Here is a 24,556-nt window from a genome sequence, read left to right as displayed (position 1 = left end):
GGCTGGGGGCTGCACAGGCTGCGGCAGAGGCCCTGGGGTCCCCAAAAGCAAGCTGCGTTTGTCGAAGGGCAGTGCGTGTGCCCTGGCCAATTGCCAGAAGAGACAAGGATAGAGGAGCAGGAGGAAGGCGTATTTCTGCGAGTGCAGGGCAAGAGAGGGTGCGGTGTTTTCTCTCTGGGCTGAAATAGCCTGGTATTTGGCCCTGGTGTTGTGTTTGTTGGTTTTGTTTTTTTTTAACCAGCTGACAGAGCTAGCTTACTCCTTTAACATCAGCTAGACTTCGAATTACCTCTGTACGTCAGCTGTCGATCTCCCTAGCACCGTGCATTCCAGATCAGACTGACGTGTACCTGGCCTTACAGGAGACGGGGGGAACTGTACAAGCCAAGCTGGCCCTCAGCACACAGCACGGAGCTTGGCTTTTCTGTGCTCCTGTGCAGGCTCCAGCAGAGTCTCTTCCTTCCCTCCCTTGTTTTTCCGTCTGATGTCTTAGGGCACATTGCTTTAGCCTGTGACACAAGGAGACAACTTCTGACACGTAGAAAAATGATCAAAAAGCAGAGTGGAAAGTGTTGGTACATGACTGATGGTACCTCCATGGCTAATCCACAGACTGTTTGAACACCTACGCTCTACTTATCCTCCCATCCCCTCTGTGTAGCAGAATAGTACCGCTACAGCTCCTGTTACAGGAGAGAGGGAGTGAGCAGGGGTCCGTCCTTAAGATTTTGGAGCAGTTGAGGAGTGGATGGTCCTTTAGTTGCTTTTGTGCTTAACCTACAGCTCAGTATTTCCTGTCGTGAAGATGCGTGTGCTGGCTGCGGTGGCTGAGGTGTGGTCCCTGAACCAGGAGCCTCTGGTGCTAGCTGACCAGAAACTGAGGCCAGCAGGCAGCAAAAGTCCTCTCTCGGGTAGAGAGTATCAAGCTCAAACATCTGGACACTTAAAACGCAGGAGCACAGGCTATAAAAATGAGAAACCACTGTTCCCAGCAAAACTGCTTACCGCTCACCTTGGCAAGGTTTCAATCTGACGGGGATTTCGGTGACATCAGTTCTTCTGTGAAATACCGTGCAGTATTTTTACTTTACCAGAACCCTGCAGGAGTATTTTTTTGTCCTTGCTCCAGTCATGAGCAGTTTCCTTAACAAGAGCACCAGGAAAGAGCGGAACACAACTCATCCTTAATCGCTAGTTTCTTGCTAGCAGGATGTACGTTAACAGAGATGAACCCATGCTCTTGGGACCTCTTGGCTTAATACAGAATCACAGAATGGTTCAGGTTGGAAAGGACCTTAAAGATCATCTAGTTCCACCCCACTGCCCTGGGCAGGGACACCTCCCACCAGCCCAGGCTGCTCCAAGCCCCGTCCAACCTGGCCTTGAACCCCTCCAGGGATGGGGCAGCCACAGCTTCTCTGGGCAACCTGGGCCAGGGGCTCATCACCCTCACAGCAAAGAACTGCTTCCTCAGATCTCATCTAAATCTCCCCTCTTTCAGTTTGAGGCTGTTACGCAGTGTCCTGTCATTACACTCCCTGACCCAGAGACCCTCCCCAGCTTTCCTGGAGCCCCTTTAGGGACTGGAAGGGGCTGGAAGGTCTCCCCGGAGCCTTCTCTTCCCCAGGCTGAACCCCCCCAACTCTCTCAGCCTGTCCTCCCAGCAGAGGGGCTCCAGCCCTTTGATCATCTTTGTGGCCTCCTCTGGCCCCACTCCAACAGGTCCATGTCCTTCTTGTGCTGAGGACTCCAGAGCTGCATGCAGTACTCCAGGTGGGGTCTCACCAGAGCTGAGGGGCAGAATCACCTCCCTCAACCTGCTGGCCATGCTTCTTTAATATCTGTGGTCTCATTTAATTTAAAAAAGCTGTAATTTCTGGGAAACACTACCAGTTTTCCCCGCGTCCCACAGGACTGGCAGGCTGTCCTTTGCTCGGTGTAACAGCGTCCTGCTTCATTGCTTAAGAAACCAGAACAAGTAAATTTTTTGCAGTAGTTTGTACCACGTGTTTAGTGCAACTTACTGGAGCTGTACTGGTGCCTGTTCCCTGTATCTCCCGCAGTTACAAGAGTGACTCCTGTTACACCAGACAGTTCAGCTCCCTCTTTCGTATTGGCTCCATCACCACAGCTTTATCTCTGCTGAAGTATCAGCAGCAGCAAGCACGTGGAAGCAGCATCCAGCTGCACTCCCACCTCGCGGGGGCCCGCGGAGCACTGCTTGCACGCAGTGAAGTACGCTGCTGTGAAGGTTTAGAGAGTCTTGACGGCTGGGGGTACGTGAATTGTCCGAGCTTTCCTTTTATGAGGCAGACTTTCAGTATAAGCTGCACTCACCCCCATAGGTCTGTGCACTCACCCTCTGGCTTGGCCCCAGTGCTGCACTAAAGCTACCCCTCCCCGCTTCAGCACGGAAAGGCTGCACCGCTGTCCTGTCACCAGCCTGTTGAGCAGAGGCGTGTGCGCCAGCACACCGCATTTAACGGTTCCCAAAAAAGCACGGTAAGAAGTCCATCTTTCAGTCTCTCGTTTCGGCTCCAAGGAGGAAGCTGAGGCAGGACTGCACAGCTCGAGCACAGCACCAACTGTAACCGTCACCTTTGTGTTTCTGCTTAGGCAAGGACAGTCATACACGAGGTTTTAAACACATGCTTAAAGTGGCATCTCCAAAGTGTTCATCCTGTGACCAAGACCATGCCATGTGGCTGCAGTTGGCAGGGACCTCGGCAGGTCACCTGGTGCAAGCCCCCCTGCTCAAGCAGGGCTCCCCGGGACCGTGTCTGGACAGCTTTTGATTATCTCCAAGGATGGAGACTCCACAGCCTCTCTGGGCAGCCTCTGCCACTGCTCGGTCACCCTCACAAGCGCTAAGGGAGAAAGATGAAGGCAGCAAGGGCCTGATGTCAGCTTTTACAGTCAATCTTAAGTCTAATATTGCAGATCAATAAACAGACTCCAGCAAAAACTGCACTGAAGCAGTTGCTTTTGCAAAGGGTGTGTGCTTCCCTTAACACCAGCGTATTCGTTCCCTCCTTGCACAAAAGTACTGAAACGGGTCTGTCTCACGGAGCACTGGTAGATGTACGTGAGGCAGGAAGATGCAGGGGAACACCAAGAAGAATGTAAAGAAAAGCAACTCGAACAAATATTCTTTCCCTATTAATACAAAGTGACACCAGCCTTGTTTGTTTTGTTACTTTATTGAAAGTGGCAGATCCCTTTCACTGTTTTTAAAAACTAAAACCCTTGTTGCTTTGAATACTGGACGAAGTTTGTGGGGATTGTTTCCTTTAAAAAGTTTACTCATTACACTGCAGTGCATGTGAGTAATAACACAAGGTACCTTATTGACACGATTTGCTACCGTCACGAACAGCAACTTTAAAAGCAGCAGGAGCCCTTCAGCCGCCTTTCTGCTGGACTCCAGCCTCTGCCTTCCACCTCAGTACGTTTCTTGTCTATACATTAATGCCTCCTCCTGAGGAAAAAATGGGTTTGTTCTGTTCCTCATAAATGCAGGCTCTGAGATGGCTCTCCCCTCAAGAGAGACACCATTCCACAGCAGATCTCCAGCAAGCTCAAACAGCAGCACCTCGTCTCTACTGGACAAGTTCCTGGTGTGTGCTGAGACCGTATTGATCCGTCAGAGAGGAAGAGTAAAGGATAATCATAAGCTAAAGTGAACGCTGCACGCCGGGGTGAGGGAACGTATGGTCCTTCTGAGCTACTTTTAGCCCAGCACTTACAATCTGCAGGTCTGAATCAAAGTACCAAAAATCAAGCCTTGTTACTAACAAAGTGGCCTATCTTTTACAAAAAATGCTGAACAGCTACAGCTTTTGTTCTCAGTGGCTTTGGGGTGAGCCACATCATTCACACGCAAACACCCAGACAGAAAGATCTGGGTATCTGAGGTCTTGCTGACTTAATGGGAATATCTGTACGATTAGAGAGCAGATCTCTAAGCAATCAGCTATCAGGAGTTATTTTCCTAAGTCTATTTTTCGAGACCTTTAAAGTACAGATTTAAGATCTGTGCACTTACCTGAATTAAAGATTTGCTTTACAAACTAGTATTATACAGAAAGCAAAGCTAGTTGGGATGGCTCCGCTGGTATTACCTTAAGCAGCCAATACGGCAGTAGATGCTTTAATTTCCCTGCTAGCAAACACCAGCACGGCCTGTCAACTGGAGCAGAGCCCTGGCTTCAGCGAGTTTAGATCCCAGACTGAAAGAAGAGCCAGAAAGGGAAAGTTAAGAAGAAGGGGGGATGGAGGTCTAGAGCGGCTTTTGCCGACCCCCAGCCACACCACGCGGATGCCATTGCTGCTCGCTATCTGATTTATACCCTTCTGCAGAGGACAGGTATCTGCTATGCAACGTTGATCTGCCTTTTGAACTGATGCCCTGTCAGCACCTTTGGCCACTGGGTTCCCCCGCCGCCTTCTTTTTTTTTTTTTAATCCTTCTGCAACATTTGGGCACGTACAGTAGGCATCTACTCGGCTTAGAGACTAGAACTGCCAAACCTGCATATCTAGTTGCCTCAGTTGCAGAAAGCACCAAGGAAAGGAACTCCACCAGCTCCCAAACCAAATGTAACCACTTTGCCTTCCAGTCCCTGGAGACCCAGGGCAAGTTCTGCTGTTGCCTGACTTAGAAGAATCAAGGCTTAATACAAAATGCTGTCCTAGAGCCAAAAAAAGTCCAATCAGCAAACCCATCCTCCTCTGAAATGACAAGCTGGGAAAGAGCAGCAGCACATGAGCTCAGCTGCTGCTATACTTGAAAGCTTTTCATTAGTAGTGTGTGCCGGAGTTCAAGCAATTCTCCAGAACAATTGGAGAGCTGCTCTAACTTTCCCAGATGCCGCAATGCATGGAGAGCTTCTAAACATACCTGCGCTCCCACATTACTGCTCATAAACACTTCTTTAGGAAGGGCAGGAGGCTAAACCCATCAGACTCGCCTTTGAAACACAACTCAATGGAAGAGAATCTCCCTCTTTTCCAGCAGCCAGGCGTTTACCAGTAAGCTGTGAATCAAACCAAGCCAAAATGGATACATCCATAGGGAAACAATTAAAAACTGCATTGATTACATTGTAAAAACAATTAGACCACCCATCTCGGGTTCTGCAAAAGGTCTAAATTGTACTTGCATTGCAAACCCCACCCTGGGTTATCATGGAAACACGTGTAATATGAAGGCTCTGAAATGTCCTGGAGTCCGTAACACAATGTTACATCCAACAGCAGATGGTGGTCTGGATTAGAGATGGAGTTCTTATGAAGCTGGAAAAAATCCTTCCCCCCTCAAAACAGCAGCAGGGAACGTAGGTGTCAGCGGGCAGAGGTCAGGTGGTTCCGACTGTGTGAAAACCTGCAAGGAAGAATAACGGGTGGAACTGCTCACTACTGTGCGTTTCCAGCCCTCCCCTGGAAGACGGCCCACAGGCACTGCACCAACCAGCGTGTCTGCAGGTGAAGGGTAAGTCTGGATCTGTTTGTCCCCACTCCTGTGCCACTATCAGTTTTCTAGATAAAGAAGTCTTGAAAGAAAAAAAAAAAAACAAACCAGCAATTTAACGAAAAGCCAAGTGGCTCTTTTTTCATGCCTTGAAGATCCAATTTTAGGCTAACAAGAGATTTTGAGCACTAGTGTTTTACGGCAAGAAACCAACCAGGGTCTCTGAGATTTTGCAAACTTCAAAAAAACCCAAAACAACAGCGTCTTGCGTTTATGCCCTGGCCAGGAGTGCCATTTCTAGGCTGATAGAAGTAAACAATCCTGAAACAGCTGCCCTGCAGAGCCACCCAACGCACATCTGTGAGCACCTCCTGCTCAGCTGGAGGAGAAAGATTTTGCAGGCATCACAAGGACACTTTCTGTGACCCCTGTGGTTCAGCCAGAAGAGAGGAGTGTTCTCTTTCCGGCTTTAAGTGATGAAGATGAGGGATCTAAACAGACCCATAGCATATTTGCTTGAAAGCTTGAATGACTTAGTAACAGAAGGCCTCAAGGAGGGCCAGTATTTTCAGGCTTTCAGAGCTAAGGCTCTACTTTGGTTGACAGCATCCGATGGATACCTGAGCTACAAGGCACAAAACTACGCCAGCTTAAACCCGTTAGAAATAAATGCTTAGAAAGCCTAAGTTCAAGGGTGTGAAGACTGTAAAGCTGGGTTGTATTTACATTAGCAACCAGAGCACAGGATGGCTCTTTTGGTCACACGTATAGCGAAATACTTTACTTCCAGCCTCCTTAACCAGGGAGGGGCTTCACCTTGGCTCGTGAGGAAATGGCGAGATTTAGGATAGCCTGCTGTGAAAGGGAGAAAAGCCAAATTAAGTGTTAGATAAAGCCTGATAACCCCGTGATCAGGATCTGACATTGTTGCCTGCAATGCATGGATGTGACTGAACTTGGTGCCAGTAGTGGAGGTAAGTTTGACGCAGCACCTGCCGAGCAGCAAAGAACTTAGTTCTACCCGACTATACTCCTTCACTGGTTTAATAAGTGATTCACTTCAGGAAAAACAGTGTCCTGCTACCTGAAGCTGGGCAAGCAAAGCGACTGGCTGCATGTAGTGCTGTAAAGCACATTCCTTGCAATGAAACAGATGCTCTCTACTCTAGAAGCAGTCCCAGTGACGCTTTGCGTAGTCGCCAGAAACCTGTTCACTGTGAGAAAGGACTTCTCAGGCAGGAAGAACCGCTTCCATTACATGAAAAGCAGTTAAAAGAAGTGACTTAGCAACTCTTAGGTCAGCTGTCATCAATATTCACTTTTTGGGTGTCTTGACTGCTGAGCACCAACCTTTACCACAGCGGTGGAGTATGACAATGGTTCAGTTCACTGCCAGCTCCACTCTAGAGGACACTCACCTTTGTACCCGCTCCACCATGTGTGCTATCAGTTTGTCAGAGATGCCTGGGCAGGACTCCTCAGCCAAGCTAAAGGCGTTTTCCAGCTCCTCCATAGCTCCCACATTGCCTCCAGTCTGCTTGTGCTTATCTTTAAGCTGCAAGCCAGAAACAGTGCATTAGTTCCTTATCTCATTGCAGAAAGCACTGGTCGAGCAGTGCAGTACAGACATTAAGTCCCTTTCCCTTTTACTGTGACTCCACAAGGGTGAAGGAGAGCACCCGCGTTCTTCTTAAATAAACAAAGGGCTCTTTTTGTAGGTCAGGAAGACGGAAATCCAATGTCTGGATTTCAGACTTTCCTCCAAATACTAATAGCAATTGAAGGCCTTAACAAACAGGCTGACGTACTCTTAAACTAAAGGATATTAGAAAAGGATTGACAGGCCCGAAAACCTGTTAAGTAGTAACGGAACAAAGAACTCCAGCTGTATCTGAACCAGTACGGTCACTTTTGCTGCTAACGACAGCTTAGTACCCAGATGCACACAAAGGCTTGCAGACAGGTAGCAGAAAATATCGTAACACCAGGGGTTAGTCACCACCACTTTCAATAACCACGAAAAAGTCTGAGTTACTTCTAGTGCCTGGGAGGCTGAGGCAGACTACTGCCACGCTAGAGATCCCGAGCCGCTTGGCCTCCAACGCTCCTCCCCAAGAGACAGCTCTCCCCGTGCACCACGACCTCCACATGCAGCACCCGACTTAGATGAAAAGACTCGATTCACATCTGTCATGTTCAGCGCACTCCGACTAGACCTCCAGAAGCCTACTCGTGCATGGTTCCAGCTGTTCATCTGAAATAGCTAAACCTCTGTCATTAAGGAACTCTGGGCAGGTCACTAACGCTGCGCCTGAAGGAGACTGTTGTTGGAAAACCCCCAGCCCCATCCTCTGCAGCCTTTCCCCACCTCCTCCACACGGGCAGCTCACGTGCCAGCCCCTTCCCTCGCACGCATCATTACGCAATGAGCTGAACAAAAATCAAAACCTTTTGTTGAACAAGCAATGTCCGCCGGCTAACCACTGTCCGCTTCAATTAAGCTCCCATTAGGCTATGCTGATTAAAGAGCTTTACATAAGCCTCGCAGTTCTTTGCCTGCAATTCTAGGATCAGCTTTTCCTGTTGTTGGAGCTCACCTTTTCTCCATGGTCCAGAAAGCAGGACACTGTGAATGCTAATCCCCAGATGGAGCCATTCCTGTGCTCCGAGTGCCCCGCTGGAAACACACAGTTCTAGCCAAAAACTGCTGCTGCCTCTTCAGTGGGGTAATAATGGCTCACTAACACAACGCCTCAGCTGTGGGAGCAACTCGCACGCCCCTCTGCTCATTCAGATGTGGCAGAGGGCATGGAGGGCAGCTCAATTACACATCAAGGATACAGATTTGTTAGGCCAAAAATAGTTGTGATGCTAAAGCCAAGGATTTGATTTGACGTCTCACTGATCAAAGACCGCCCAGTCTGTCCTGCAGGTGAGTTGCCGATTTATCATCAGCCTTTGATGCCCAGCCAAGGACCTTTAGTTTGTGCAGCAGCCTGTGATGTGAGCAGTCTGCGTTATCCTGTCACTTCCCGCTGCAGAAGAGCTTTCCGGAGGTTAGTGGGGGTTAGGGAGCTGTACCGCACAAAGCCTTACAGGTTGGCTTTTATTCACTGCTTGGCCCTCCGCGCCCAAACACCCCTTTCCTCCCTGCCCCAGAAAGGGCAGACAGGTTTCTAGATTTGCAGTTGCTCGCATCTGTGTTAATTACCCGCTGTGGGTCATTTTCCATATTAACATCCAGTAATACACGTGCAGGGAAGGCATATAGAAGACTATGAACAGTATCTCAGTAAGATTTCAATTGACAAAGCCCAGCTTCAGCCCTTTTATGGGAAGAGGTGATCAAAACCCAGCAGGTCTAAGAGGCGCTGACACAACAGCGAGAAGGAGAAAGTCTGCTGTTGGTAGGAAACTAGAACTGAAATGAACAACACGTGCAATCAGCAGAGAAGCAGATTTCCTACTTGGAGACTCGGAGACCTGGAGGTTTGGACTTTTCTTCCAAGCCCCTGCTACTGCACGCAGAAGCCAGGTTATTTCAGAGACTGCCCAGAACTTTCCCTGCATGTGATTTTGCCGAGCGGGATCAGCAGAGCTGGCAGGGTAGTCTAATCAAAGGAGGATCAGCAAATCTGGGATGATTGAGTCAAACTAGCAGAAAAGGGAGGCCCAAGAAGCCACTTCCCGCCTGGAACTGGTGCAGCAACGTTGGTAAGGAGAAGCACAAAGATGTGCTCCTTGGTTTGGAGAATTCACAGCTCTGAGCACCGCCCCCCGTCCCCCGAAGCATCCTAAACAGAAAGGACTGAGAACCAGATGTCAGTGATTATGCTGCACAAACAAACGACCTGCATCAGAAACCAACATTATTTTTATCCCTTTTTATCTCATAGGCTTAGGCCTGTGAGACCCAGACCGTCTGCCTCATGCTCTGACCTCTGGAAGTCAAGCGCAGTGGAATACTGAAGAGGCCATTTAGCTAAACTCTCCATTTCCAAAGCGGTGCTTTCTCAAGAGCCTGCTTTTCAGAATGACCTCTGCTTCCGGTCCTGCAGTAAACCCTCCTTCCACACAGCATTAGACCTGACAAAACAAATGTAAGTGCAGAGACTATCCCTGAAGAAGCACAGCTCTTCTGGGCCACCGCTGGAACAGCATCAGGATCCAGAAGATCATCAGGACCAGAGAAAGGGTCTCTGTGACTCAGCACTCCAAGAAAAGAACCCTGACACAGTGTCTGCGTAAGTGATTTTTTCCAAAGCAGAACCTCCTTTCCTGCACTCCTGCTGGAAACAGCAACTGCAGCCCATGGCCAGTAGCCCCCCGTGCTGGTTTTAGCTGGGATCCTGATCTCCAACCACCACAGAAAGTTCTACTCACCTCCCCAAAAACTGGGTGAACAAGCGTGGAGAGACATTGTGACCGTGGTTGCCTCTTGATGGGCTCGGTAGGCTAGAAAGCAACACAAAAAGAAGTTACAAGCACAGGCAAAGGCTCCCAGGGCACACAAACTACTAAGCGTTTGGTAAATTCACAGCATCTCGATGGCAGTCCCCTCACCAGGTGTCGGGAAAGCCGCAGATTGCAGTACCCTGATGATGTGGAAGAGGGAACTCTGGGGCACTAGCCCTTGACACCAAACTAAAGTAACTTTAAGACAGAACATGAGTGACTGGTAGCTCCTGCAAGACCCTCAAAAGCTTGTGTTAGTTCAGTCTACTTCTGAAGGAACAGACAGCAAACAGACCTTCTGGGAACCATGAAGAGCCATTCCTTTGTGCAGCTTGCTCAAGGAGTTGGGGCGAATAGTTGGTGGGAATGTCCAGATTGGACCCTGGTCTCCATCCTCTGTGTCTCCATCACTGCAAATGAAAACAGGGAGGTCAAGACACAAGCCTCGGCTCCGTACATTGCATGTTTTACTCACGCATTCCCATAGTCACAAGCTCTCCCCCACCTGATTGTCCTATCACCACAGGGCTACAGGCATTTCCCTGTCCCAGAAAAACATCCTAAAGAGAAACCACATCAGTTTCTAGAGCCCATATACAGCACCAGGGAGATCTGAGCCAAGTACTACATCATGTTTCCAAATCGCCACCACCTTTCTGCTCTAGCCAGGCTGAAGAGAGTTTCAAGTGCTAGTTAAATTTCAAGACAACCCAAGCTCACAAGTTGAGGGGCCAGGCTTAGGTGTTGCAAGCCAACCTCCCAGAGACACTGCCACTAAAGGTGAAGAGAAGCTCTGCGATACCAGCAGGGCAACAAAGTGCCCTTTCCTCACCCAAGGCTCATAGCTTCGTTATCCTCTGCATCAGCAGCAAAGCTCTCCACCCATGAATATACAAACACACATAAACAGCTGCTCCCACAGTTACTAAAGCCTGTAGCTCTTTGAAAGGTGATGCATTTAACTGAATGTGCATAAAATACAGGCATCAAGAGCCTTGTTTTACTAGTTATGCACATGCTACATGTTTCTTGTTAGTACTTCTGATTCCTTAGACTCAGCAAAGAGGCTCCACAGGTTAAGACTAGAACAGAGTACCAGGTCCCACCGAAGAGGGGGTAACAGCCTGTTTCTTCAGGCAACAGACACCTGCTCCCACAAACGGACGCTCACTGGTCTCCCTGAGCTACCGTAAGATCTCCAACCCAGGTGGGGAAAAGGATCTGAGCTGCTTGCAGTAGGATACCCTGGGGCACGCAGGGTATAGCAGGGGCATCCCTCCATGCAGAACACGTACGTACATGTCAGAATCGCCAGAACTGGAATCTTCTCCATGGCCCTCCGACTTCCAGCGCTTGAATCGATCTATCAGCTCCATTAGGAATGAGGTTTTCTTGGTGTAGCGTGTGATGAACTTGTGCTTTAGCAACTCTTTAGCTGTCGGCCTCTGCAGCAAATAAGGAAAGCGTGCTACATCTACCGTCTCTGTACACTAAACATGCAAGCGCACTGACTTCAATTCTTGCCAGGCTTGCCTGTCCACTCCGCAAGCTCAGTAATTCCATCTCTCCAGGAGCTTTGCACCAAAAGGTCTTCCTGCTAAGTGAATCTTTGGCCTCTGCAATACCCTACCCAAATTCACAAGTGGACAGCAATACTCACAAATCTAGGATCCTTATTGAGGCAGGCTTCCACAAACTCCTTGAAGGGCTTGCTGTGGTGACCCTCAAGTGTTGGAGGGTTATTTTTGGGGATCAGAAAAAGAACCCTCATAGGATGCAAGTCAGAATTGGGAGGCTCTCCCTTTGCTAGTTCAATGGCTGTAATTCCAAGGGACCAGATGTCTGCCTGAAAGAAGAGCAAAAACGGTGACAGCACAGAAAAGCAAGGAGCAAGTCTGCAGCATGGAAACATGCAACTGTAGCACAGCTGAAGGGCTGGTCACATAAAAACAGATAAGGTGTTTCATGTCTAATAGACAAACTTCTCCAACAGACCCTGAACTATAACAGGAAAGCATCCTTCTTGCAACAAGCTGCACTTCCAATCCCTTTATTAACCCTAGCATGATCTCATATACAGTAGCACCAAGTAGCAATCCTCCTCCTGCTCCCAGCTCACCTTGAAGTCATAAGCAGACTGTTTGATGACCTCTGGTGCCATCCAGAATGGAGTCCCGACAAAGGTGTTCCTCTTGATTTGTGTGTCTGTCAACTGTCCAGCCACCCCAAAGTCAGCCAGTTTCACATCTCCTTGTTCCGAAAGTAGCACGTTGGCAGCTGTTCACATAAATAAGCATGAAGTCCACTGGTTTCTGAATCATCTCCAGCCCACACAGAACTGAATACTGAGAATGGACCTCCCGTAGCATCCTCCTTTTCCTCAGTGAAAACCCTCAGCTTGGATTTCCAGCCTCAGACTTATTCTCATGCTCTGACCTCTGCTGGGTAACACGGAACAAGTTCATACACTTGGCTGGCTCAGAAGGGGACTATTTCTAGGGTAGTAGCAAGGAGCAGATGTGAAGGGCCACACAATCAACTGGATGTGACTCCTGGCTACACAAAGAAGAGAAGGCAACATGTCTCAAGATACCTCAAATGGTCTTGGATTTTTTTTTCAGAGCAGCATTCAGCACAAATGCTTCTGAAGCGCTCACAACTTTTGGTCTTATACTGCTTCGCCCTCACTCAGATCAAGACAGTGGCATTGCTCAGGTTTTGGGACAAGGTTTTTTTGTAGGACCTTTCATTTCGAGAGAGACCCTACCCACAAACTTTCAGCATTTCCCCACTCTGATGGCAGCCAACAGTCCTGCATGGCCTGCAGCGTTAGAAACATATAGCCTCATACACGTTACATGTGTTCCATACACAATGGAATCTTTTCTGCATATGTCCCTGCATGAGGTTTCTCTACTTTGCTTGTTCACATCCCCTCCTGCAGAGGGTCAGAGCAGTTCGCATCCAACGCTGGCCACGTCTCCATAGCACTGTCCTCACGCCCTCCTTTGATCCTCTGTGCTTGGTGTGAGACTGCTCTTTGGGAGGCAGATGCCAGGTCTCTACACTATATACGGCCAATGACTATAAAAATCAGTAACAGGATGAGCTGACACAAACTGCCCTGATTTTCTAGGGCTGTGAGCCCTGCCTGAGGGCAGCTCACCTTCACAGTAAGTTATAACCATCATAACCAGTATACACATGCCTTAGGGTCCAGCAGTAAAGCAAATGTCCAGACGTAACTGAAAGTCAGCGAATATTTGGGCACGTCTTTCATTGACTCCTTTGCTTTAGTCCCTGCCTGTCCAAACTACAAATGCCAGAGAAGAACTACAGATCCTTACTGTAACTCTAAACTCTGAAGACAGGAAAAACATGACTTGCAATAAAATCACAAGCGTCAGTTTCAGAAAAAAGCAAGCCAACAGGAAAAGCAACACTAAGAAAGTCTTTGAAATCTCTCAGATTATTGCCGTATATTACTTCTGAATCATATGTTAGTAACATCCCTTACAAGAAAAAGAGCTGAACTCTCTGGTCTTACCTTTGATGTCCCTGTGGATCTTCCTCTCAGAGTGTAGATAATCCAAGCCCTTTAGAATTTCTCTCAGGATAGTAGCTATGTAAGTCTCCTCCAGGGGTCCCGGCTTCAGCTGATAGAGGGCAGAAAGATGACTTAGAGGAGGGCAACTGATGCCCTGGATTTTCCAGCCTCTCAGTTTATTAGTTGGAAACCTTGGCCAAGCAGGTCATATTCATCAGGAAGCACCTACTGCATGCCTGGTGCACATTCTGCAGGCAGAATGCTGGACTTTGCACCTGGCAACATTAAGTAGAAAACCTTTGGGAGATTTTCTGTTAGTCTATTAAGGGCTTCCCAGGCAAAGAGCAGGATGCTCATCTCTCGCTTTGGCCTGGTCATACATTGGTGAACAGAACATCGTAACACTTCCTCTTGTTCAAGTCTCCCTCCTAGCATGCAAGAAACTACATTTCAGCTACTGCAACAGCATGCAGACAACTTCTACCCTCTGGCTGTGGAGTAATGTTTCAAAGCTCTTCTCCTTTCCATCAGTTCTTCTCTAAACAAGTGCTGCCTTCTCAGTGCAGGCAGAATTGAGGTTCTGATACTAAGATGACTTCTGTTGATGACAACCCCCCCCAGCTACACCCTTCCTGCAAGGCAGTGGAGGCTCAGCAGTTTTCACAACATGACCTTAGCTACTGCTCTGGAAAAACAGGCTTTATTGTCCTAAGGAGAAAAGCAAAATCCTCTGACAGAATACAGCACAGCAGAACTCTACCCATGTGTCTATTCTGCATTTGTATTCCCTTAAAATCTGGGGTAACTTATTACACATCATTTGTATTATCAAACACCTGGGAATCCTGATCATAGACCAGGTCCCTGCTGAGCTTGATGCCATGCAAGCACTGAATAAAACCATGAACATTTGCAGGCATAGACCTTTGATTAGGTGAAGTATAGATTTGCACTGCTCAAAACCAACTGGTTGCTGTCACATTTCAGTTCACTAGCTCTTCCCATTGTAAAGCATGCTGGAGAACAGTGCTTTGACAGCTGAGCTCCATACAAACATTTCCTCTGTCCTAGGATATGCATAACCAGCATGTCTGTCCTGCACTGCCTACCCTTCAGGCACAGGGCTGTCAAATAGATGGTATGTGGCAAGTGAGTCTCTGGCTTACGGGCATTCAACGTTTTTCATGGTCCAGAGCTTACCACATACTCACCAAATCCAGGGCTGAACCTCCTCCTAGGTACTCCATGATTATCCACAGCTTAGTGCCCTGAAAGCAAGAACACAAATCAAGAGCAAAGACAGTAATGAAAGGAGGCAGAAAAGTGAAACACCCCAGAGGCAGCAAGACACATGAGTAGTCCTGTACGCAATCCCAGAGATGCCACACACTGCAGATCTCAGGGGCTTAAGGAGGGACCTCCCAGCTCCCTCCTTCCTGCTGACACAGCATTATAGCAGTGGACCTGCCCCCAGTACATTTCTTTCTCTTGGTCTGCAGATTTATCTGAGCACGCTTAGTGTCCCTATAGGCACTAGACTACACAGCCCACAGAGATAACCATATTCTCAGGTTGGAGCCATTTAACATCACTCCAACAGATCTAGCACATCTCCTTCTTGAAAATGACAGGAGAGCTTTGCGGTCTTTGATCTCATTAACAGCACTGCCAGCTTGAAGGGTATGATCAGCAAGACGTTCTCTTACTCCTCAGAGAAGAGATTTCTAGAGCGATGTTCACAGGGCCCCAGTAGGAGATAAACGGCAGATCCATGAAACCACGGCTTGCTTGGTGTTTTCAGTAGAAGGCTGAGAAAATGCATTATGGCCTTTGAAAAATATGTAAGGAATAATCAGGATCCAAAGAGCTCAAGAACGGTTTGCGACAGACCCAGTGTTACACACACCTCCAGCAGCCGGCATGCAGAGGTCATCACTACTAGTAGCTTCCATTTGGGATTCCTAAACCTGTTCTCAACAGAAGTGGTATCAGCACTTCTGCAAAGACTTCTTTTCATCATTTCTGGTGAAATGATGATCACAAGATCACAAAGTACAGTTTCAAACTCCTCTTCTTTACAGAGGCATAAAGCCCTCAGTGGTGCTACCTTAAAAATGTAATATTTTGGAAAAGTATTCCACAAACTTCCTTTCAAGAATGGTCAAACTGGGGAGAGGTCAGCCTCTTCAATGAATAATCTTTTCTCCAGTGAAGTGTCCCGCTCTCGGGATCACACTGTACTGGGCACCTCATTTCCATGAGCTTTCCAAGTGTCTTAAAGCCCAGTCTCCTATTAAAACAACATAAACGCAGTGAACAGAGCCACTGCTGTTCCTCCTGCCACGCTGACACTCACAGATCGCGCACCTTTCAGTGCTGCATGCCACCACCAGCTGCAGCACCCACAGAGAAACCCAACCCATTCCCAAACTGCTGGCAAGAGAATTGCCATGGCTTTGTCCTACCTTCAAGTAGGAGCCGTAGTACCGGGTGATGTAGGGACTATCACACTGGCTGAGCACCGTAATCTCCTGCTGAATGTCCTCAATTTCATCCTCAGCCTCCTCCAGATCAATGATCTTGATAGCAACCACCTCCTTGGTGCGGTTGTCGATCCCTTTATACACTTCACCAAATGATCCTTTGCCGATCCGCTCCAGCTTGGTGAACAGCTCCTCAGGATCCACCCTGGAGTGCTAAACCAGAAAGCAGAGATGGGAAAACTCCATGAAACCCCACAGCAGCCTGCAGAGTGCCGCACATAACCACCCAATACAGCTCATCTCCCTGTCTATGCTGCTGTTGTTTAATTCACCCGAAACTCACATATCCTAAAAGGTCTCCACATGCTGAGAAACTTTACACAGAATATATCCAAGATGAGAGGAACTGAAGAAGTCTTTTACATGGGCTCTCCACCCCTGCAGACCGTAGTGGGGAATGAAGGTGATAGAAGCCCAGAAGGAGAATGTTGGCAAGTATCTCTATGGAAAGCGTCAGCTCTTTTGGGACAGGACTGCTCAAATTGCAGGCACCAAACTAGTGCCAAATCACCTCCACGAGTAAGCACTTGCTCACACTTGAATAGAAAGGCAGTCGAGGTGCACAAGGACCAGACTTCTTTTAAAGATCTGGGTGAGAAACGGGCACAAGCAAGAGGCCATAGAAGTTCCCAAGGATGTTTCCCTAGTCTGCCTTCCTGCATTCAGATTCAAAGGATTTGAAAGGTTTGCACCCTTCCCTACTTGTTTGGAGGGTGAAATACTCCAGTCATATAAATACCAGGTTACATTAGGTTTCTGCTCTGCTGCAGCCTGATTTCCAAGCAGCACCCAGCCCGGCTCTCTTCAGATGTTTACAGAGGGTGCCTCACATCTTTTGGAAGGTCAGCAGCAAGGAGGCCAGACACCTGCCTATCCCAGAGGAGACAGGAGAGCTGAACGGACACTTCATCTGCAGACCTGCTTTTCTGGAACAGCCTCTCCTCTGTCTGGCACGCCCAGATACAAAAGCAAATAGCACTCCCCTCATTAGATAAGCACATCAACTGGGGAGCTGCTAACGTGATCATCCTTGAGAAACGCTGACTCTTTAACAGCAGCTTCAAAGTTAACTCTTTATTAAGATGAGTATGGATGAGAAAGGGAAGGAATCAGAATAATTTTCTCATGCTATTTCATTCTGCCCAGCTGCAGACCACGAGGTCCTGCTGCTTCGTGCTACTAAAAGGCTCTTTGTGACTAGCTTTTCTGCTTCTTTTTAAAAAATAAGTCTAGTTTAAAAAAATAATCTGGAAAATATGGCCTGACCTCCAGGAAGCGGCCAAGCCGTTACAGTGAGTTTTCCACACCCAGAACTTCTCGGTCTCACCTCCAACACGTCACCCAGAGGGACTACACCCTTGCAAGGGCCTTGAGCTGGCAGATATTTTATCTGAGAGCATTTTTCCATCTAGCACCAGGTTCTAGCAGCAGACCATCACTGAGCAGCCCTAGGCGCTGCTTAATGATTAAGCCAACCAGTCATTACAGGTTGTTTGCCTTCTGTGCCCCGTGCATCGTCATATGGAGTAAAGCAGGCCCAGAGTGAGCTGTACAGTCAGCTCACTCAACAGGATTTCAATGTGCATTCCAGCGCAAGATACAAAAGGAAAACCAAATATCCTCGTGCATCCATGGCAACACCCAAACAGGCTGTACTTTGAACAAATGCACTGGAAACAGACTGGAAGGGATACGCAGACATGAAAGGAACGGGAGATACATAACAGGGACTGGAGAGAGGGGGGCGGGGAAAAAAGGAGAGGATTTGAGCTTGACAAATGCCAGGAGACAACATGAGACTGACAACTGCAGCACAGGGAGAACAGTCTGAGTAGTCCAGGCTCACAAGAGGCCAGGAGCAGTTTCACCTCTTGACCAACTTAGAGGAAGGGGCAGCAAGGTGGCACAGACGTTATCTTGCACAGTCACCTGCTGCACTGTAAAAACGCCACTCACCACATCAGCCACTCCACACATCAGGGAGAAGGGAGAGAAATCATCTCCTAGAAGCACCTGGCTCAGCTGATAAAGGAAACACTATGCACACGAATCCTGCAGGGAAGCCACCCTGCAAGAAAACCTTCCTCCCCTCCCACGTAAGTAATTTTCCCACGAGAAAGGAAATGGCAAGGTAGAAGTTAACTACTCCACTCCTCAGCCTGGCATGGCACATCAAAGAATCAGGACTTCAAGAACAGGACATGAAGCGTAAGAGCACCAACTACCGCAAGCAGCTTTTGGGACAACCGCCATTTTATGTATCGGGGTCTGTAAGCACGGACAGCTTCATAAACGAGCTTCCATACTTCGACGTCAGTGTATCCCATTTTCTGTGGAACAAAGCACTTCAGGTAGGGGCAGTGAAGGAGACAAACCTTCCTGACAAGCACAAGGAAACTTTACCCAAGGGACTCAGGAAAACGATACGAGTCTAGTGGGCAGAAGAGACAGGCCCTCCACATTAGGAAACTTCGCTTGTAGGTACTGGATTTACCTTCCCAGTACTTGTCACTTCAAAACTGATCTGGAAATGCATCAGAGCTCTCTGGTGAGAGGGCAAGAGTGTGACTCTATCGAGGGCCTGAGGATGTGCCCTCCTTGACGGCGTTGCCAAAATCACACAAGTCATACCCAGCAACAGCCAGACCTAGTGAGCGAGTATGGGGCAAAGAGGTAGTGAGTCATTACAGCCATGGTTACAGTCTCCTGGACGCCTGTTGGAGGACCAGAGTCTGCTAACAAATTTCTTTACTTTCTGTAAACAGAGAGGAGGAAACAGGCCTATCCCCGATTCAAGCAGGTCAATGTCTGCCCGTTGGAACACCTTGTGATCCACCATTGTGGACACAACAGAAGACATCGCCAGGTGGCATTTCGTGGAAGCAATCCTGAATTCCCACAACAAACTAAGACAGATAAAATTATGCTAGTCTGCAGGACGTCTGCTCACAAGCTCTTGTCCATTAAAAAAGTTCCTTTTTGAGCTGACACACGGTAACTTGCTGGTGCTGAGCAAACGTTCGGATCAATGGGCACACAAGCCTTGGCACTCTCCAGACAGAACAAATGCGGTTATGCCAGGAACGGAGAGCCACGCAAGTGCACCGCTCGTCAGAAGAGAAGCGAGCTGCCGCACTAGGGGGGCTCAAGTGGGGGTGGGCAGGGGAGGAGAAGAAGGCATTCTGTGTAGCCTGACTCTCCGCTACCCCAATAAATTTATACCTGCAGAGCGCTGCAATGAGGAGTGTAACAAGCACGATCTGTCCCTTTTCTAAATACGAATTGATCTCAGTGCCAGTCTTGTCAGAGAATCACCCTGGCTGCAAATCCATGTTCTGGAACTGCACAGCTACAAACACACCTGAAAAACCTCCTTAGTAGAAAGTAGTAGAATCCAGATGAAATGCTTTACACCTGCAGAAATGAGCATAGATAGCCAAAGAAGCTTTTTAGCACCTGTCAACTTTGCAACTGCTCACCAGCTTGGGATCTTTCCATTTTCTTCCACTTCCACAAAACTGCAAAATGGAGCTCCAGGCCAGAGTCTGAAGAGCAAGCTGACCAGCTCCTGCTCGCTCTTCTAATACAATGCATAAAGTCTTTAAGGGATGGTCACCTCGTTGTACCTTTTTGCTTGACTGAATGTCAATTACACAGCAGTTCTGGAGCAAAAAGCCTCATGCTGTTTCTCCCCTCTGAGAGCAGTCAGACACTAGAGATGGCTCGGTCAGGCATGAAAAGGCTTTGAGGAGAAAGTGCTTTATGCACTATCTTGGCTGTACGTGCAGGCAGGGGAGGGAATAAGTATGAGAGGAATGAGGACAACCTACTAGTAATGTGCTCCACTTCTGCCCTCCAGGATCGAATCTCACAGCACAGGAAAGAAGGATGCTCTGTCATGACAGGCGTGGGGGTGTTTGCCATCATGACTGATGATGCCATGTTTTAAAACAGAGCGACTCACTGCAGACACCAGGAATTCAGAATTGCAGTGTGTTATGAGACAAGCCTGGCAGTAACACCAGCTGCTTCACGGGAAAAGAATGGGTTTGGCAGCTCTGCCACCTCCAGCTGCAGAGACGTGATATCCACAGCCTTTCAGAGGAGACTAGAGAAGAAGGGTAAATATCTACCCTCATTTCAAAGCTATACCTACTACTATACTAGCTGCATATTGGGAACAGAAGGAAATACCCTTTGAAACAGCTCAAGGTCTTCTCTCTGAGCTGTGTCCCACTGGATCTCACTTTCAAAAGAGTCATATTCAGTATCATGAGCAAGAGTCACACCTGCATCTGCTGCACTGAGGTGCTTAAACCCTTTTGGAAGTGAGAGTTCCTTGGCCTGGGGGAGGTCAGGATCAGAATCATTGTTCTATATGGGAGAAGTCTGTAACAGAAAAAGATTGTCAAGGCCATAATACTTTAAGAGCTGAAGCTGACTGGGAGTTTTGCAGCCTCCAAAGGTATATATGGAACTACAGCAGCATTTAGTGTTACTTCTGACTAGAGCACTTTTCACCCAGCCAAACAAACAAACATCATTTTTCTCTGCCAAACACAGTAGAAGGAGGATGCTGGTTTTAATAAACCTCGGCTACTGACCTTCTTTCCTTAATTGCCTCCTCTCCTCCTTAACTTCCCATCCATCATTTACCCACATTGCATGCTACACATTAACCTCCGGGCCACCAACAGAGCTATCTGCAGCAGGCACTATGTTCTCTTTGGGGAAATCAGCTTTGTGTCTGGAAACATTTGAAAGCTTCCCTGTCTATAAGAAATCTGTGCACAACTCTTTTCAACTGCTAAACCTGAGAGAGTTTTGAACTTCTGGACTATAGACAAGAGGGAAGTTTGTGTTCAACGCTTTGAAATACACAAATTTGTCTGAGACTCCCAACTTGCTTCACGGATAGTGTTCTTTTGCTTCAAGGGAGCAAAGAATTACTTAGCCAGAGAACTTGAACAGCTTCTTCAAGGTCACGTAAGGAACAACAAAACTAGAAGCAGAGCTCAGATCAGAGCTTTAAACACAGTAATACAAATACATCATCTAGCAGATAGAGCTCCCAACAAAGACGGAGGCCCACTGTGCTGAATGTACACAGCAAAGGGCAGCCAAGAAAAGAGCGAGCCAACTAGCTGAAGCAGGAAAATGGAGGCACAGAGGTAAATCCTGTGGATTTGTCTAAGGTAACCCTGCACATCAGCAACAGAACTGGGAATCAAAGACAAATCAAGCCTCTGACATGCCAATCCAAGCCTTAGTCTCTCAATTTTCACAGTACCTCCCCACCACTCCCTAAACTCTGGTGAACACTTCAGGCCAACTCCTACTGCCCTTCCAACAAGCCACAGTTACAGATTATGAGGTTGCATCAAGCATTCACTGAAGAGACCTGAGGAATGGACAGCACAGACTGCTTTCCTATTCCAGGAGCAGACAGAGAGTCATGGGATGACAGAATCTGAGAATGCCTTACATTTGCGTACTAAATTCAGAGATGAGACCACTGCAACTCTGATAAGCTTCGTTAGTGAATGCTGTGTACAAAAAAGCTTCAGAGCAACCTCCTCTGTAGCTACAGAACTCAGTTCTCCGCCCTAACCAGACAGCATCCTTTCCTATTCCTTTCATTCCTCTCCCTGTACTATGACTCACTCAGGCACTGTATTTCCATTTAATTCCATACACGCTTTGGGGAAACAGCTTATGTGAAAGACAGCATGCAAACTAAGATGCATTGCAAATCAATTTTAAATCAGAAAATGCTTGGAGAAAGCATCATCTCAAATCACTACAGCTTTTAGTATTATAATTCTACACCTAAGAGCAGAACAGAAAAATGCCAAAAATTCTCACAAAACATGTTTTAACACGATCTACATTCAGTATTGACATATGCCAATAATCAAACACACCCCACAACCAAATTCAGAAAAAAGAAAATTCAAGCCAATACTATTAATGTGGTTTAGCTTTTAGTCCCGAGTCATGACATCATCTTTCCACATTCCTCTTATGAAAATGTCATCACAACAAAAGGATTTAACCACATCCACCGAGGCTGATATCTCTCTTAGAACAGTTAAATGTACAGTATCAAATATCACTACCTCTTATGCATTAAGGTTACAAGCACCGTTTTTCTCAGGCTACTGTCACGAACGCTTCAGTAAGGTATGTCTGGCACAGCCTGCACACACAGCTTTTCTGTTTCCATTTCTAGACTTCCCCTCCCAAAAATACTCAGAGAGCCAATGATTCCTGTCTCCTAGGAAGAGCAGTGTTAACCTCAGAGAAAAGGACCATACTGGGCAAAGAATTCCCTTTTTTCGTACAGGTAGCAACCTAACACTGTCAGTCCAACACTACCATGGGTGTAAGAGACAAATCAATCCGCTAACAGGAGTAAGCTGAGACGTGCGCAAGGGAGATAAAGAGTGGCAAAAAGTGATTTTTCTGGGGGTGTTATGTTTGCTCTTGATTTTAAAACAAATTTTTAATCTCCACTTACTTGGCTGGCAAATTCTCTCAAGTGAGCCATGCCTACAGGATGGTCAGACATCCGCTTCTGCAAAATTGGAGAGAGTTGGGACGTCGTAGCACAGTGGGAAAGCTATGTTTTCTTGTCCACTGGTCAGCTGTGACAAGCAAGAACACAAAAGCTCTACCTCGAGGTTCTCAGAGCCTGGCTTCTTCCCCAAGACCTACCGTCATCTTTTTTCTCTTTGATTTGCAGTTCTCCTTGGACCTACCAGCCCATTCTAAGTACGCCAGCCCCTCCTTGCAAACCCCATTTCTCAGTTCTTTCCAGACATGCCTTCCAGGTGTATCAAGGAACCTCACTTTAATGACATGCGCTGACAAAGCCTCAGGCACCATTTTCCCTGCCGTCACCTCAGCGTGCTCCCCCGGTTTATAGTTGCCCCTACAGCACCATCCCCTCAGCACCACTCCCAGCATCTTCCCCCGCACAGCCCAGTGTTATCCTCTGTCAGCCCTTTCCTCCTACCGCTCCCCAGTAATCCTCTCACTGAGGGTCCCCCTCCGCTCCCATTCCCCCCAGTACACCCACTCACAAACCTCAGCTTCTCAGTGTACCTCTTCCTCCTCAGGGATCCCCAACCCTACGCCATCCCAGTCCTCCCCAGTTCTGCCGCCAGACCCCGTGCTCCTCAGGGCTCCCCTCCATCCCAGCAACCGAAGAGCCCCAGCCCAGCACGGCCCCTCAGCCCAGCCCAGTCCCTTCGGGGCACCCTCGGCCGGGCCCGGCTCTCTCCAGGGCCCCCTACCCCAGTGCTCCCCAGCACGGCACCCTCAGCTCCCCACAGCCCTCCTCGCTGTCCCCCTGTCATGGTGGCCCCTACGCCCCCCCAGCCCCGCTCAGAGACCCCTCACCGCACCTCACACCTCACCCCCCATCCCCCGGTCCCCTCAGGGACCCCCCGCCCCATCATGGCCTCCTCAGAGCGCTCTAAGCCAGCCCCCTCCACAGCTCCTCCTCCCCCCTCGGGGCCCCTCTGTGGCGGATCGCCGCCCCGCACGGCACCCGGGGGCGCTGCCAGCCCCGGCCGCCGCCGCACCTACCCGGGCAGCCCGCCGCAGCTACGGCCAACAGTCCCCGCGGGAAGGGCGGCGCAGTGCCATGCCGGGCCCTGACACACGGAGCCGCCGCCGCCCCGGGCTGCCCTCGGACACCGAGCTCGGCGGCGGCGGCGGGGGCAGGAGCGCCGGGAGAGGGGTGGGGAGCACCGAGCCGGGCCGGGCCGGGCCGCGCCGGGCGCAACAACACGGCGCGGCGGGGGGCGCGGGGCGAGGGAGGCCGCGCCGCGCTGCCTGCCGGGAGGCGTAGTTCCCGCGCGGCGCCAGCCACCCGCAGGGGCACGCCCGCGGACTACAGGTCCCGGCTTGCCGCGGGCGGGGGCGCGGCGGGAGCGGCGGGCGGGGCGCCAGCGCGGGGGCTACTGGGACAGCGAGTCCTCTGGTGAGAAAGACGCGGGCGGCGCAGCGGGGCGCGAACTACCCATCCCAGGGGTCCCTGCGGCGGGGGCGGGCGGGGGCCGGCCCCCTTTGTCTTCACGGCCTCGCTTCCCGCCTCACGGCACCTCCCCTCAGGCGGGCGGTGCCGCCCGGAGCCCTCATGGGGCGCGGCCGGGTAGGCCGGTCACCGGCGCCTGTCCTGTCCGCTGCCCCCTGTGAGGGCCAGGGGCCGGGGTCTGCCGGCGTCCCCCATCCCCCGGCGGGGAGCGGGCGAGGCGAGGCCAGGCCTGTTTGATCCGCCTTTTCCGGGGGCTGGCTTTGTAGGGTTGGTTCGTTCTCTTTTGAGGTACTTAAGTGAAAACATCAATTAGCCAGAGGGCTGGTACCAAGTACCCCTGTAATGAGAGAATTTAATCTTTGTATTTAAATGAACTGTATCGCAGCTGGAAGCTTTTCAACAAAGGGCTTATCTGTCGGATCTCCGGATTGCATGAATTTTGAGCTTACACCTGCAGGACCAGACTTCTAGCCCCGCAACCATGTCTTATAAACATTC

At 49.2% G+C, this 24,556-nt stretch overlaps 1 protein-coding gene across 1 annotated transcript; it reads right to left on the bottom strand.

Annotated features, from left to right (window-relative positions):
* Positions 1 to 3,195: 3,195 nt before the first annotated feature.
* Positions 3,196 to 23,820, bottom strand: STK25 (serine/threonine kinase 25). Its single transcript, XM_074591826.1, has 12 exons — positions 23,608 to 23,820; positions 22,535 to 22,661; positions 15,937 to 16,167; positions 14,683 to 14,739; positions 13,472 to 13,580; positions 12,044 to 12,201; positions 11,585 to 11,770; positions 11,224 to 11,369; positions 10,220 to 10,334; positions 9,853 to 9,924; positions 6,888 to 7,024; positions 3,196 to 5,382 (listed from the first exon to the last, which is right to left on the bottom strand). Exons 2-12 carry the CDS (start codon positions 22,583 to 22,585, stop codon positions 5,343 to 5,345), a joined length of 1,302 nt encoding a protein of 433 aa, XP_074447927.1. The 5' UTR covers positions 22,586 to 22,661; positions 23,608 to 23,820; the 3' UTR covers positions 3,196 to 5,342.
* Between the last annotated feature and the right edge of the window lie 736 nt (positions 23,821 to 24,556).

This window comes from Larus michahellis, chromosome 6 (assembly GCF_964199755.1).
Source record: "Larus michahellis chromosome 6, bLarMic1.1, whole genome shotgun sequence".
NCBI classification, from domain to species: Eukaryota; Metazoa; Chordata; class Aves; order Charadriiformes; family Laridae; genus Larus; species Larus michahellis.
This window is presented reverse-complemented; position numbering and strand designations above follow the sequence as displayed.

What these genes read in the sequence shown, in the direction of transcription:
- STK25 (XM_074591826.1), bottom strand. Translation starts at nt 22,585, where the DNA reads ATGTCTGACCATCCTGTAGGCATGGCTCACTTGAGAGAATTTGCCAGC. An exon ending in AGTTCTGGCGATTCTGACAT is followed by an intron (nt 10,335 to 11,223) that starts GTACGTACGTGT and finishes TTTCATTTGCAG; the next exon opens with TGATGGAGACACAGAGGATG. An exon ending in CTCTTCATGGTTCCCAGAAG is followed by an intron (nt 9,925 to 10,219) that starts GTCTGTTTGCTG and finishes GTTGCTTTCTAG; the next exon opens with CCTACCGAGCCCATCAAGAG.